This window comes from Rhagoletis pomonella, unplaced genomic scaffold (genome assembly GCF_013731165.1).
Source record: "Rhagoletis pomonella isolate Grant_MI unplaced genomic scaffold, Rhpom_1.0 Rhpom_scaffold_00003, whole genome shotgun sequence".
Classification (NCBI taxonomy): Eukaryota; Metazoa; Arthropoda; class Insecta; order Diptera; family Tephritidae; genus Rhagoletis; species Rhagoletis pomonella.
Window position 1 is genome coordinate 91,255,403 of NW_023458557.1, and position 15,051 is coordinate 91,270,453.

At 31.9% G+C, this 15,051-nt stretch overlaps 1 protein-coding gene across 3 annotated transcripts in view; it reads right to left on the bottom strand.

Moving 5' to 3' along the window:
* LOC118735770 overlaps positions 1–15,051 on the bottom strand; it is a 70,558-nt gene that overhangs the window by 21,106 nt on the left and 34,401 nt on the right. Inside the window, exons 2-5 of one of the 3 annotated variants that reach the window (XM_036465721.1) lie at positions 7,793–8,052; positions 7,493–7,612; positions 717–1,040; positions 448–625 (exon numbers count right to left, since the gene is read on the bottom strand). In XM_036465721.1, coding sequence (XP_036321614.1) covers positions 448–625; positions 717–1,040; positions 7,493–7,612; positions 7,793–8,052 — 882 coding nt within the window. Of the gene's footprint in view, positions 1–447; positions 626–716; positions 1,041–7,483; positions 7,667–7,792; positions 8,053–15,051 lie in introns of those variants that run through there. The other 2 variants (XM_036465720.1, XM_036465722.1) reach the window with 2 other exon arrangements.

Below are 15,051 nucleotides of genomic sequence, written 5' to 3' on the forward strand. Positions count from 1 at the left end.
ACCATAACATAAGAATAAATAACATAACATATGAAGCATAACACACCACAATATAACATCGCACACTCTTCAGTTGTATTTCCTTTTTATCCCTTTTTTCACCTCTATCTAAATCTTATTTATTTTGGTTCATTTTATGCCAAATGATGTTGCCTTTGATGCCACATCAAGTGATATCATGTCATGTGGTGAAATTGGGTGTGGTGAGCTGCGGTGTGGTGGAATTGGGTGTGTTATGCTTCATATGTTATGTTATTTATTCTTATGTTATGGTTATGTTATGTTATGCCAAGTACTAAGCTAAACTCCCCTCCACTTAACCCATTCCAACTAATGTTATTTTAGCTCATTCAACTTACATAAACTATCCTTAATTTTATCGGTTGAATTTCAACCGCTGGGCGAACACTAGTAAACATAAAAACAACACACAAAAATGCAACGCACCTCCACCTCGTCGATAAAATTTGCCACAAAAATATGGTGCCGCCATACGATGTTGATGCAATTGTATTGGCGTGTGAAACCACAGACGACATATCGGACAATCATAGCGCGGTTGATTGCGATGCTGCGGCATATGAGCGAATAGCTGGTCACGGCTGGCAAAACCAGCAGAGCAAACCTAATGTGTGAAGATACATGAGAGGGACAAAGATCAGTTAAATATTTTAAGTTATTTGTTTTGCGTTTGTTTCAAACAAACGGGCGCTTACATTACAGATATAATTGACATATTCATGATGCATATACTCATGCACTTCGCACAGTTCAATAGTGTCAAAAGATTTGCCACAGTATTTGTGACAAAAATACATATTTTCACGATGTAGTTGTTCGTGTGTTTGTAGTTCTTCGCTGGATGTGAACGACATGGGGCATATGGAACATTTAAAGTCATATTCGACAATTTCGCAGAGACTCTGGGAAACATGTTTAGTATAGCTTTGCTTCTTGAAGAAGACCTGCTTGCAGCGTTGGCAAATTGGCAGCGTATCGGAACGTTCTGTCTGAACTTTTCGGCGAGGAAAATTGAGCGTCTGAAAGAATAATAAATAATTTTGATTATTTGAAAGAATGCGGATATTATAAAATGAAATTAAAAATAAAATAAAATTAAGTTACTTAAGAAATTAAATTTTATTTTGTTTAAGATAATCAAATAAATTAAAATAAAGTAACATAAAGTTATATAAAGTAAAATAAAATAAGAAATTATGATTATTTGAAAGAAATCGGATATTAAAACATAAAAAAAGACAAAATGAAATTAAGCTACTTTAGAAACTCCAATTAACAGAAAATTAAATTAAAATACAGTTTAAGAAAACAAAGTAAAATAAAATCCATTTTAAATAAAATACATTTTTTTAAGTAAAGTAAATTAGAATTAAATAAGAGTTAAAACAAAGCAAACTTAAATAAAATAAATTAAATTGAGCACAATAAATTATAAAAAAATAAAGTAAAAAATAATAATAAAATAAAACAATGCAAAATAAAAAATGTAGTCAATAAAATAAAATCGAAAATATAACAGAATAAAACAAACAAACAAAAATAGTGTAACGCAGTACAGTAAAACAAAAAGAAATAAAATAACCACAATATAAGAAAAAGAGAATATTAAAAAATTCAGAGAGCGTAAGAGTAAATAACAAGTACAATAAAATAACTAAAAAAAATAATAAGTTACTTGATGAAATTTGAAACCCTTTACGAAATCAAATTACATGAAAAGTAAAAACAAAAGAAAAGAATTTAAAAAAAAAAGAAAAAATAAATCAGTAAAACGAAATTGCAAAACCATCTCAATGAGAAAAAAATGTTATAAGATGAAATTTAAAAACACCATACAAATGAAAAACCAATAAGTTTAAAAAATATAAACAAAACATATAAAATAAATAGACAAAATAAGAACTAAAAAATAAAAGACGAAAATAAAATTGTAATTAAATAATTCAATAAAATAGAATTTGATGTATTTTGGAACGAATTTCCGTCTGCTTTGTTAATTTTGGGTCAGTTTTTAGGCGTCATTTGTTGATACTCGCAGCCGGTTTATATCCACACCAAATTTGACAAGGAATGGCGGAATTTTGTTCCAAAATAGATCAACAAATCAACCAGTCGGGAAAAACGAAAAAAAAAATCGCACCACTAAAAACAATTAACTTTTGAAAATGAAAAATTTGTCTTATTCAAGATAAGCAAAGAATTAGAGCTACAAGAAAAAAAAAAACAATCGAAAACAGTCAATGCAAAATTTAACAGAATATAAAAAAAAATTCGGCATAGGAATTCAAGTTGCAAATTTAATTTAAATTCAACCAATATAAACAAAGTAAAATATACAATAGTTTAAAAATTAAATGAAATAAATTCAAGATAAGCAAAGAATTAGAAGAACAAAAAAAAAAAAACAAATCGAAAACAGTCAATGCAAAATGTAACAGAATATAAATGCGTACATATATACTTATGTATCTAGTATACTCTATATAAAACAAATAGTGAAATATCGATAGTACAAAGAAATCTGTTATTTTTAGATGAAATTTAACCCTCTACCGCATACGAAGCCAAATATGGTTTCCCTACTTAGGCAATTTTTTCCCTCCCAATAAGTGTTGTAAAAATGTATCAAACTAATTAAATGCATTGAGAAGTTAACTACGAATAAAGGAACGTAATTGATTTGTTTTTGGTTAGATGACATTTGAATATAACCTCACTTCTGTGAAAAACGCAAGTTGTTCTTGTAAAATAAAAAATATTTTCTTAATTCATACATCTACATACTTATGTGTCAGTCAATAATTAGTATACCGCTACCCAACTATTTTCTATTGTGTTCATATAATTTCTCTGTTATTGACCAAAGCTGGTCGTTTCTGAGCGATTGCTTCTTTTACAAGCCTTTCTCGAGGCAAATTTTTCACCAAAAAATTCGTTTGTCATAGAAAGAAGTAGCTGATATTCTGTTGGTGAACTTCATACAGACCATGATACAAAAAAGAAGATAGTTTCAATAAACAACTTTTTGATTAAAAAGCAATTTTTGGCAATTGCTCAATTGTGAAAAATTCGAAGCGGCGTTATCCAATTTAAATTTTTTGGTGGAGGGGTTTTTATATCATAAATTTGGGATTATAAATATAAAATGTGTATTAACCTTTACCTTTTAAAAATGATTAATATCTTATCTTAAAAATGTTTCAATTTCACATTAAATTCGATAACCACTCGTTTTTTTTTTAAAGGAAAGGAGTTACCTCACAGGTGGTCCCATTTTAATTTGGTTTATTGGATCATGAAGAGATTAACGATAATCTTAAATTTTTATATGAGAATTGCAGTCGGTTTTGTTTTTTTTTTTTGTTTAAGAATCACTTGTTCATATGTGTTAATAAAATCAGTTCCCCTCTTGTTGAAATCTAGAGCTTTTTATTTTATAAATACTGATACAAAATGCGAAGAGAGCTTTTACTTGATACAAATCTTGATGAAATTTTTTTACCAAAATATTTATTAAGAAAACAGAATTGGGCGGGAAAAGTGAAGTTTTCCGAAAAAAAAGGAGACCACTAAGCAGTACCATGCTGTTAAACTTCCACAAAAAAAATGCTCCTTCACAAGTATTTGTTGAGTATTTTTGGAAGTTTTCGTTTAATACTGCATAATGTTAATATTATAGCTGACTCTTATGTTACTTAGAGAATATGGAGAAACAATGTAGGACGCTCCGAATATGGAGCCGACAGCATATTTTTATGGCGAAAGTGGACTGAATTTTATACAACAATCCAATTTTTAATAATATAAAACGATATTTTCATTTCCCAATACCGGGCGCTCATACATATGGTTGATGAAATGTAGAAAAGTCCAAACTGACATTTTTTTTTCGAAATTTGCTATTTTGCATTCCCAAGAAGCATCTCCCCCATCTTCTCTAAAACATTTAGAACCGTAACTCCACAACTAAGTTGTTGCCACTTTTGAAAAAGCCCTAACTGAACGAATGAAAATTTGTGAAACCAAAAAGTCCTAACTGAGGTACTTTTGCTACAAGAAATTTGACAATGCAAATGAAGCTTCAAAGAAAGTTGTATAAGTTTAGGAGGCTTTGCATTTGTAAATAATTCAGAGATCAGCAAAAATTCTGTGATCGTAATTTCGTGTGAAAAATATCAAGTAAATAAATAAAAACCAATAAATAGTGCAAAAGTGGACAGCGGCGTGCCACAAATACAAAAAATAGGACAAATGGCAAGGAGTATACTTACGGTGACCATCCGTCCTATATTTAAAAGGACAGTTTTTTATTTTAACCCCCCCCCCGTCCTTTATAATATTTGTCAGAAGTCATTTATAATGATTTGATTTAATTTTTCAGAATCAGTTAAAATCCGGTTACAGTGCATTTCGGGAAGGGAACTTTTACAATTAAATAACATAATTAACTGGTAAATACTTGATCTAAATTACGATATGCTTGAGGTACTTGTATCATACCTACAAGTTGTTTTCCAAATCATTTTGAAAAAATGTCCTCTATTTTAATATGGTCACTGCAAGTATGCTGGCATATTTATCTAAAAGCTTAAACAGACGGCAGCGTTGATCCGGACTAACTCGAACTTAATCCGGATCAACTGCAGTTAATTCCCGAGTTGATCCCGATCAACGCTGCCGTCTGTTTATGCTTTAAGACAAAGGACAGTTCCCGGTCAAAGGCCATCCACATTGTTAGGGGAATCATGTTCGTCGTACTTTTGTCTAAAAAATTACTGTAAAATCCCTTCCTTCTGATGAAAATGCCTGAAAATAAATTTTTTATTAACGCTGGGAGATGTCGTGGGACCAGATGAAGTAATACGTTTGCATTATCATTAATTTTATACCAACGAAGCGACAGACATCTGACAGTTATATAAATATTATATACTATGCCTTTCTTTTTTCTTGTTTAGTTCATAACTCAAAGTAACTGCTAATATGCTTTGATATGGAAACAAAATACATATGTATATTGGATTTTACATGTATTCAAAAAGCCCTAACTGAAAAATTTATTTCATAACTTTTCATTCACAAAGGCCCTAACTGACGGAAATTCTACATAATTGATAAGAATATTAAAATTGTTTAAATTATGTTAGGTATTGATATTTAACATAAATGCCATCAATAATTTTCACTAAACATTTTATTATTTCAATTATATCGCTAGCTTAGAGTGAAAAGGCGCTAAGTCCACTTTTTATGATAACTCATATTTTGATGCAGGAGGCTAGAGATATTAAAAATACATCGTTTCGAAAAGGATAAAGGTCCTTGTTTTATGTTTTCTCGTTTATATTCAATGGATGGAAGATTTGCTAGATCCAAAAGCAGCTCCGAAAATTCGATTTGCCTAAAATAGTACGAAATCTTTTATTTAAGATCGAACCCCTCTGATTCGCATGGAGTTTTGCTTTGCCTTAAACAGGCAAAATTTTGTATTCAATTTCGATCAGGAAACTCTGTTTTCCTGCAGGAGATTCCCAATATTAATACCCAATTATTTATTCAACCATTTTTTCATAGTAACTATAATTTATAAGTCCGTCAAAAACCCCGAAAAATACAATTGGGGGACCAATAAAAAATCGTTAGAATTAAAAAAATTGTTAAAAAAAAAATTGGGTATTACTATTGCAAGTCCTTTGTAGAGAGCCTGAGTTTTCCGATCGAAAAATATTGATTTTCAAGAATTCTATACCATTTCTAAGAAAGCTAGCATTTTAAAAGAAAACACTTCATATACTTCCTATGAGGTTTACAAATACTACTGAATGTAATCAACTCAAGTAATCTGGAAAAGCGGAAAGTGTTTTATATAGCAGAGCACTGTTGAGTAACATTGCTCACTTCCACAAATTTATGATGTTCTCTTTTTTTTTTGTTCCTATCTTTTTAAGTATTTTAAAATTTAAGTTCTATTTACTCTGTGCATAAGTGAAGAGTATTTCGGCCGGTATATTTTCAGTGCGTTAGTAATTATAGCTTCTTATTTGTATTGTAGGTAAGTAAAAAACTCTATATTTAGATAAACTTGGCAATCATTTTTTTATGAAAACGGCAAGAAAGTATGTGCGGCTAAGCAAAATTCGTTGGGGGTAGAATGTTCGATGCATATTACTGAGGTCATCTAACAAAGGGATTTCTTTTTACTATACATGATATAATACAAAATTATAAACTCGTAATAAAAATGTCTTTAAAAACTTAGAGATGAAAATGAAAGGATATTTTAAGTGGAAAAATTAAAAACAAAACATATTAAAATAAAATAAGATAAGATAAGCAAAGAAAAGCTTAGCAAATTAAGATTAAACGCAAAATTTTGAATCAAAATAAATGAAAATTAGAAAACTCAAACCCTACGATATATAATACAGAATATTTAGGCAAACCAGATTTACTTATGCAAAAAACTGTAGAAAATAATTAAAACTAACCGACAAATCAAATAAATTTTGTCTGAGAAGATAAAATAATGGAGCAAATAAAGATCAAAATTGAACACAATGAAAAAAATGTTGGTGCGAACAAAGAAGCTGATGAAATAAAATAAATTTTAAATTAACAAATAAAAATGATAATCGATACCGAGTTAAAAATATAACAATATATAAATAAATACGAAACAATAAAAGCAAAAAAATATATAATCGAAGTATTCACACCGGCTTGTTATCGAGTTATATGTTAACAGTTAACCCTTTCGGGACCGCACGCATACACTTAAAAATATACCCGACGAAATAAGAACCTCCTTTTGAAGTCGGTAAAAACCTGGTTTTTATAACAGAAAATATAAGGATACAACTATTTTTTTCAATTCAATTTCTTTAAAATTTTTTCTCTACATTTGCTTACCACAAAAATATTTTTTTCTGTTTTGACAATTTTTCTGCTTTTGGTAAAAATATTTTTTTCTAAAAAAGATTGCTTCCTAAAAAATATTTTGTAAAAATTACTCCTTTTTCCGAAAAATTCTTGTTTTCTAAAAATGTATATTTCTGTACAATCTTTTTTTATAAAAATGTATTATCTTTTCTCTAAAAGTTTTTTTTTGTCTAAAAATGGATTTTTTAATAACTATATTTTTTCCTAAAGGTAATTTTTTCTAACCTTTGGAAAATTTTTGTAGTTTTGGAAAAAGTTTTTTCTAAAATTTTATGATAAAAATATCTAACAAAATGAGGCACATTATAGAAAACAAAAAAAAAACTTTAAAATAATTCAAACAGTTTTCTTAATAGTGGAAAAGCTTTTTGGGAAGCATGTTTGCCTTGGTCTTGGAAGGGTTAACTTTCAAAGCAAGGTGTGAATACCTAAAGTTTAATAAAACAACAGAGATGAGAAAGATATTAAAAATATAAATTAAATTATTTATAAGACACATATTTTATTCCCTATTAATATTTACCTCTCTCACCTTATTTTGCGACGCTTCTGGCATCTCTTCCTTAATATGTATTTGTGGCTCCAGTTTAGCCGTTAACAGGCCGGCTTCCGCCATAGCATCGTGCGATAAGATTTGTTGTTGTTGTTGTTGCTGCTGCAGCTGCTCTTGTTGTTGCTGTTGTTGACGCTGTAATTGCTGTTGCTGTTGTTGGCGCTGCACTTGTTGTTGTGGTTGCTGCTGCTGTTGTTGGCGCTGTACCTGTTGTTGTGGTTGCTGCTGCAGTTGTTGGCGTTGAGCTTGTTGTTGCTGTTGCTGTTGTTGGCGCTGCACTTGTTGTTGTTGTTGCTGTTGCAATTGCTGTCTTTGCTGCTGTTGCAGCTGATGTGTAAGCTGCGGATGCTGATGAGCATGCTGAAGCAGATGTGGATGCTGATGCTGTTGTTGATGTTGATGTTGATGTTGTGGATATGATGATTGTAAATGCTTAGGAAAATTCATATAACCAGCGTTAGGATGCATATTTGCGCTTCCTGTAGCTATGGATTCATCGATCGTACTAACTTTATTGAATGCATCATCTGTGGGTTCGGCTGTGGAAACATAGAAAAGAAATATGGGTACGCTATGTAGCAGTCATACGAAATAATATGTAAGACTCATTCGTGAATTCATAACAACTTGCCGAAGGCAATCGAAAACTAAACTAAGTACTTATGTTTGTACGTACGTACACACTTACAATACTTATGTATGTATAGATATACAGTATTGGCCAATATAATTGTACCTCCATTTCAAAGTGTAATTGTTTGCCACTCATGTTTATTTATTTATTTTTAGGAAGTGTCAAATAAAATACAGTTTATTCTCTGACAAAATCCACATAAACCCAGGTTTAAAACTTTGCAGAAAACTACAAAAAAATAAAGAAATTTTCACCAGAGTTTCAAACTTTTTTCTCAGAAGTGTTAGAATTTTTTTGAGTTCGCAGTTTTGAAATGTATTTTAATTGAAAATTCTTAAAAATGTATCATTAATTCCAAGTGGCAAACAATATCACTTTGAAGTAGGGGTGCTATAGATATAGTCAGTGCTGTAGATATACATACATACAATGCCTGAATAAAGTATTGGCACAGCAAATTTTTCACAATATATGCAAGAATTTTTATTCTAATATTTTTCCGCCAATTTTGTATAAAAATATGGTACATTCAACAACAAAAAACATAAAAATATAATAACTAAACTTAGTGCAAGACTCGCGAAAATTCAGCAAATTTTCATACAAATTTTCAATTTTTTAGTGAGATTTTTTAGAATTTTTTAAGTATGCAGTTTTGCAGCCCATTAAATTCTAATAAAAAAAAAATGCAAGTTCGGAGTTATTTTTGAGAATTTTATTTTGTTGAAGGTGTTTTGCATTTTTTCCATATAAAGTATTTTCGAAAAAAATTGTTTGTACGGAAGAGACTGCGTGAAAAAAATTGCCACAAATCAACAGTAATTCCTAGCTACTTAAAAAGTTAAAAAAAAGTTAAAAGTTCATGAAAATTTGCTGAATTTTCGCGAGTTTTGCACAAAGTTTAGGAATTATATTTTTATGTTTTTTTGTTGTAGAATGAACCATATTTTTATACGAAATCAGCGGAGATCTATTAGAATGAAAACTGTTGCATACATATATTGTGAAAAATTTGCTGTGCCAATACTTTGTGCCGGCAGTGTATGTATTTATGTATAATCGAATAGAAATACATACACACAAATATTATGAGAGCAGATAGAAGGTGCGAGAGAAGGAAAGATGCAAGTACATACATACAAATATATTGCCATATAAGCATTGTATAAGGCAAGGCAAGACAAGACAAGGCAAGTCGAGTTTTGAGTATGGAGACAAAGTCATTAATCAGCAAAAGTTTTGTTACCTCCATATAAAATACTAACTGACGAAAAAACACAAAAACATACATACATACGTATGGATGTACCTATAAAATTGAGTTTGAAACATGGCTCTCAAAAAAGGTACAAGCAGTATTTAAATCTCGAATGGTAAGCGTATTTTCCTTTGGATTTATAAGGGTAGTCGTTTCGCCATCGATTGCTATCCATAGAATATTTGAAAGGTTCATACCGGCACGTCGATGCATTCATACATACATATCTGTACATACACGAACACACACATACTCGAAAGAGTAGATTTACAGTATTATTGAAGTTTGAGAACACGAAATATTTACATTAGACCAAGCCAAAAGAAAAATTTTGTATTTGGTATAGTAAGTAATGATTCTCCATGAATCTCCTTTCGCGACGATAGTTTTAAGAGGTCACATCGTTCGTTTATTTCTCCCATAGGAATAACACGCAAGAAAATGATTTCAGGATAATCAAAACGTCCGAAACTGTAAGAATAAATCGATTAAACGTACAGTGACGAGATCTCTAAGGGCCAAAAGAGGGACATTTCTATAGCGACGAATCCGAACATTCAATTTAGTATTTAGAATAAAAAGACATAATACATACATCTACAGTCCTATGTATTTAAGACACAACAAAGAGAAAAAAACTTGAAACATTATCGCAAAAATGTATACACACAATATATACGGTGGCGAGAATGTAAATAGGGAAAAAACATTTTAGCAAGTACTTTTCTTTGTTAAAAATTCTTATATTATTTTGTTATGAAAATATACATGCTTACTATCTAACAAACAAACAAAAAATTTACATCACAATTTCAAACTTTTAGAACATTACAAAAATGCGACGAATTTTAACAAACGATGATCAAAATTATTAACTTTTTAAACAGATTTTTAGAATTTTTTTGAGCATGCAGTTTTGTGCCCCATAAAATTTTAGTATAACAAAGTGCAAGTTCGAAGTAGCTTGGGCGTACCGTTAATTATTGGAAATTTTTTGCTCGCGCATTTTCTACCATACAAAGCATGTGCGCAAATTTTTTTGTATGGAGAAAATGAGCAACAGTTTCCACAAAATAATTTACCAAAAATCAACGGAAAGTCCTAGCTACTTAAAACTTGCACTTCTAAAATTGAATGGGCTACAGAACTGTATACTCAGAATGTTTCTAAGAAATCTAATTTAAAAGCTAAAAAAAATTTATGAAACTTTGTTGAATTTTGCTAAAGTTAAATCAAACTTGCTTTTGTTATATAACAAGCTACACTTTCATAAAAAAAAAAAATAAACATTAAATAGGCGAAAGGGGAATAGCCAAGGAATGCTAAAATGTCTCTTCGCTAGTTATATTTTCGCTACTGTATCTAGAGCTTATATTTTTCATATCTATGAATTTTTAGAGAGAATATTATCTTTTTTAATTATATAGTTATATATATATACTATTCAAGTTAGAATCATTTCATAAAAAAAGGCTTAACAAAGAATTATAAACACTTAAAAAAAAATTTTTAGAAGAATGATGATGACTGCAATATAGCGAGAGTTCCTTTTTGACAGATAAAACATAACCAAAGATCTTTAGAAAACAATGCAATATATATGGTTGCAATATGTCGAAACTCTGCATATACAAATAGATTGAATACCGCAGTATAACAGTACCCAAACACTGTATTGTTACGTTTTGGAAGTGAGCCCTTTTTCTTGGCTTGGTCTAATGCAGTGATTCCCAAAGTGGTCCGGGTGGACCCCAGCCACGGGAGTCTCGACGGGTGTCTACGTTGGCGTGAAAAAATATGGGGTTCCATTAGTTTTATGTGTGTATCTGGTTTCGATGTAAAGAACCAAAATGGTTGCTTGATAGCCTCTTTATTTAACTTTAATTTTTTCGAGTGGTACATAGTGCTCTTGACGCACCTCTGCACTTACCGTCACTTTGTGAACTCACACGTGGGGAAGCCTTAAAAGCCACCTGCAAACTAAAAATAACCGGATGTTGGTATAAAACGGAGTGGGCGGCGGCGAAAATTACTGGCGGCAGAGATTTAAGCACTTGTGTATTTTCAATGCTACAGGATAGTACGCCACTGGTTGCTGGTATGCTGGAAGGCTGGTTTAATTCCATCACTGAGACCGAACTCACACATTGTCGAATCTTCACTGATAGTTGCAAAACTGACTCTGATCTGGGGTCTTTTTCGAAGTTAATGGGGATAAGCTTCACTTTTCTGTAGGGGAATATGCTTCGGTCTTCCAGGCTGAGGTAATTACAATCCTCAAAGCCATGGACTACGTGGTGGAACATAGGTGGACTGGAAGGATTTTACGTGTCTGCAGTGACAACCAAGCTGCACTTAAGGCCCTGTATATAAGTTTTTCCAAACTAGTTCTCGACTAAAATATGATGGTGAACATAACGAGGTTGCTTTACTCTAGGTGCCAGATCACTCAGGAGTATCAGGTAATGAGATATCTGACCATTTGGCCAGAGTTGGCTCAGACCAGTTTTAGCATTCCCACCTTCGAACATCGAAGCGACCACCAGAAACTGGGTGAATACTTCGCTCAGCAATGACTGGGAGGCATCGAGGGTATACAGGAGGGCAAAACTCATGTTGCCTTCAATCTCAGAAGGTATATCTAATTTTTTGCTCTCACTGCTGACTGGTCACTTCACGTGACACAAACACCTGACTGAGATAGACGTAAATGACAAGTCCATTTGCCCATCTTGCCTTGAAGAGGATGAGACGGTGGAACCATTTTTGTGCTTCTTGCTTGCTTGGTTGTTTGAAATCGATTTTTCTAGACTCGTTCTCTTCTCTATTTCCAGTTTCTGCATTAAAAGTTTGGCCTAAAAAGCTTAGCCGTTTTGGTGTTTTAAGTTTTGTGTTTTAAAAATGTGAGTGATAAATATTTTTCGCCTCACTGTAAAACTTTAAGCGCTAAAAATAAAAATGATGTCATCAACACAAATAAACTATTTTACAAATACTCCACGTGCAAAATCATGAGTGAGCCGAACATTTGATGAGTTTATGGTGAAGATAATGTAAATAACGCTAGCGCTCGGAGTGCTCTTAAAAAATATAACTCCTCAGAGCGAGAGAGTATTTTGATGGATTTACGAGCTCTATTTTTTAAAACCTGCAAGTGTGTAATCACATTATTTTTATAAATAGAACACAAGAAAATATTTTAGTTTTATTTTGGCCACTCCGAGTTTAGTTTTTGAATTCACCCGCTATGCAAATTTACACTGTAAGATCTAATCTTCACATTTCGTTTTTTTACGAGCTTTGGGAATATTTAGAAATGTAACAGCAAGGGGTCCACCGACATCAGTAAAGTTTCGAAAGGGGTCTACGAGAAAAAAGTTTGGGAACTTCTGGTCTAATGTATACAAATAATTTCATAAAGGTTTTAGATGAAAGCGTAAATGAAATATGGGAAAGGCAAGCGGCAAAGAAGTGTTGAATGGTAGCAATGGTGAATATGGCGAATGTAGTTAACTCAATTTCAGATTGTTGTGTACATTAGAACGTACCAAAACATGATATGTATGTATATTGATGTTCGTGTCGTGAGGAGGCAGTCTTTTGTCCCAAAGTACATTGACCTCAAGTGCCCCGTTCTAGTACTTACCCACCAGAACTCAGTTCTTATCGCCCTAAAGTACCAACCTAATATCAGTAAATTAAAGCTCATAATAAAGCTTTATACTTTATATTGGCTGTAAGCTATCCCTCCAGTACTGCTGGAGTCAATCGCTACTTTTGAACCGCTACTGCACCGACTCCTAGGCAAGTAGCTACTCTATTAACCCGTGGTAGTGCACATGGTAGTGCAGAGTCGAACCAGTCGTAAGCAGAATAGCGAAAAACTACGACAGAGGGCGCCCATAAACCACGCAAGTGACTACTTTAGTAATATTACATTTACATTGAGCCCAAATGCGTCATTTGGGCGAGAAATCTCAAATGCGAGGCCAAATCACGCATTTCTCCATACAAATTCACATTTCCAGAATGACGCATTTCGACGCATTTACACAAAATCACGAAACAAATGCGTTCCAATTGCCGTACTATTTTATTGAACGCACTCAGAAACAAAAGTTCCACAAAAGCTTTGGTTTGTCTTTGACATTTGGAATTTTTCAAACACAAAACAAACACAACGAAATAAATAAATCTTTGAAATTTGTGTGTAAAAATTGTTAATTTATACAAGAGCTTTACACATTTTTAGTTTAATCAAAGAATAATTGCCTTTTTGTGTCCAAAAAGCGTTAACAATATAATAAATGTAGTGTTTGTTTACATACATTTTGTTTTTGTCTTCCCTTTTCATTTGATGAGAAGTCAAAGCAAATGCGGATCAAGCAGTGTAAACACCTTCAAATGACTGATTTCAAATCACGCATTTTGGTCCAATGTAAATGTAATATAACTCCCGGTAGTGGAGAGAGAGAGCCGATGGTGACTACCGCCTAGGACGTTGCCTTGTAAAAGTAGTCGATGAAATACACTGCAAGTAGTCGGTCGGTAATTGACGGTGTTTATAAGGTAGCTACCGATTCATCAGTCCTGTAGTCGCTTCCCCGTACTGCAGGGTAACTTCTCAATGTGTAAGCATTCCGAAATCAAAGCGAGACAGTCTAGTACCGTTTTTGTGTATGTGTTGTGTACATGTTTATTTATAAATGTATCCCTATAAGACAGCTGAGTATTATAGGAGTGCTCATATTATCATAATCGTTAAATACAAAAGTGATTATCAAAGTCCTCATTTTTGTTCAGACCAAGGGAAAAAATTTAGTACTTTCCCCTCAATGTTGTCATCAGAAAGTCCTCAGTAGTAATAATTTATGCAATACTACAAAAACAAACGTGTAAATGTGTTAGAATTTTTTACTAAAGTGATCAGCAAATGTCTTGTAGGCAGTGTTGCCACAGAAAGTCCCCTAAAAATCTTAATTTTTTCCAAAAAAATCGTCAAAATAAGATTTTAAAGCTAAAAAAAAATCTTTTCGATCCCAAAAAATTTACATTTAAAAATACCTAAAAAGAAACACAAAATTCGATATTGTCGATCACCAATTTCAAGTTAACAATTCCTTTTATAACAACTTAAACTTAAAATGAATTGCATTATCACAAAATTTGTAGCACAGTTACGTATATATGCACTGGCGAAAATATAAATAGGGACGCGTCATTTCCAAGTTTTGACCGACTTCAAAAAAGGAGGAGTTTATCAATTCGTGCGAATATTTATTTATGTATATATGTTACCGCATAACTTTGGACTACTTGAACTGATTTCGATAATTCTTTTTTATCGGAAAGGTGGTAGGTACCTCAAGGGTGGTCCCATACTAATTTGGTTTGGATACGGTCATTGGATCATGAAGAAATTGACGATCAATTTTTATATGAGAATTGATGTCGCTTGTGTTTTTTGTTTAAAAATTACTTGTTTTTTTTTTTATGAAAGAATAGCTCGTTATCTATCAAAAACTATAACACAAAGTTCCATCACAATTTTGAGCTTTTCAATTCGATTATTTATTGATATTTTTACATGGACGTTGTTTTATAAATCTCACCGCCCCTTTTTTTCTCGTTATACATTTATCCATG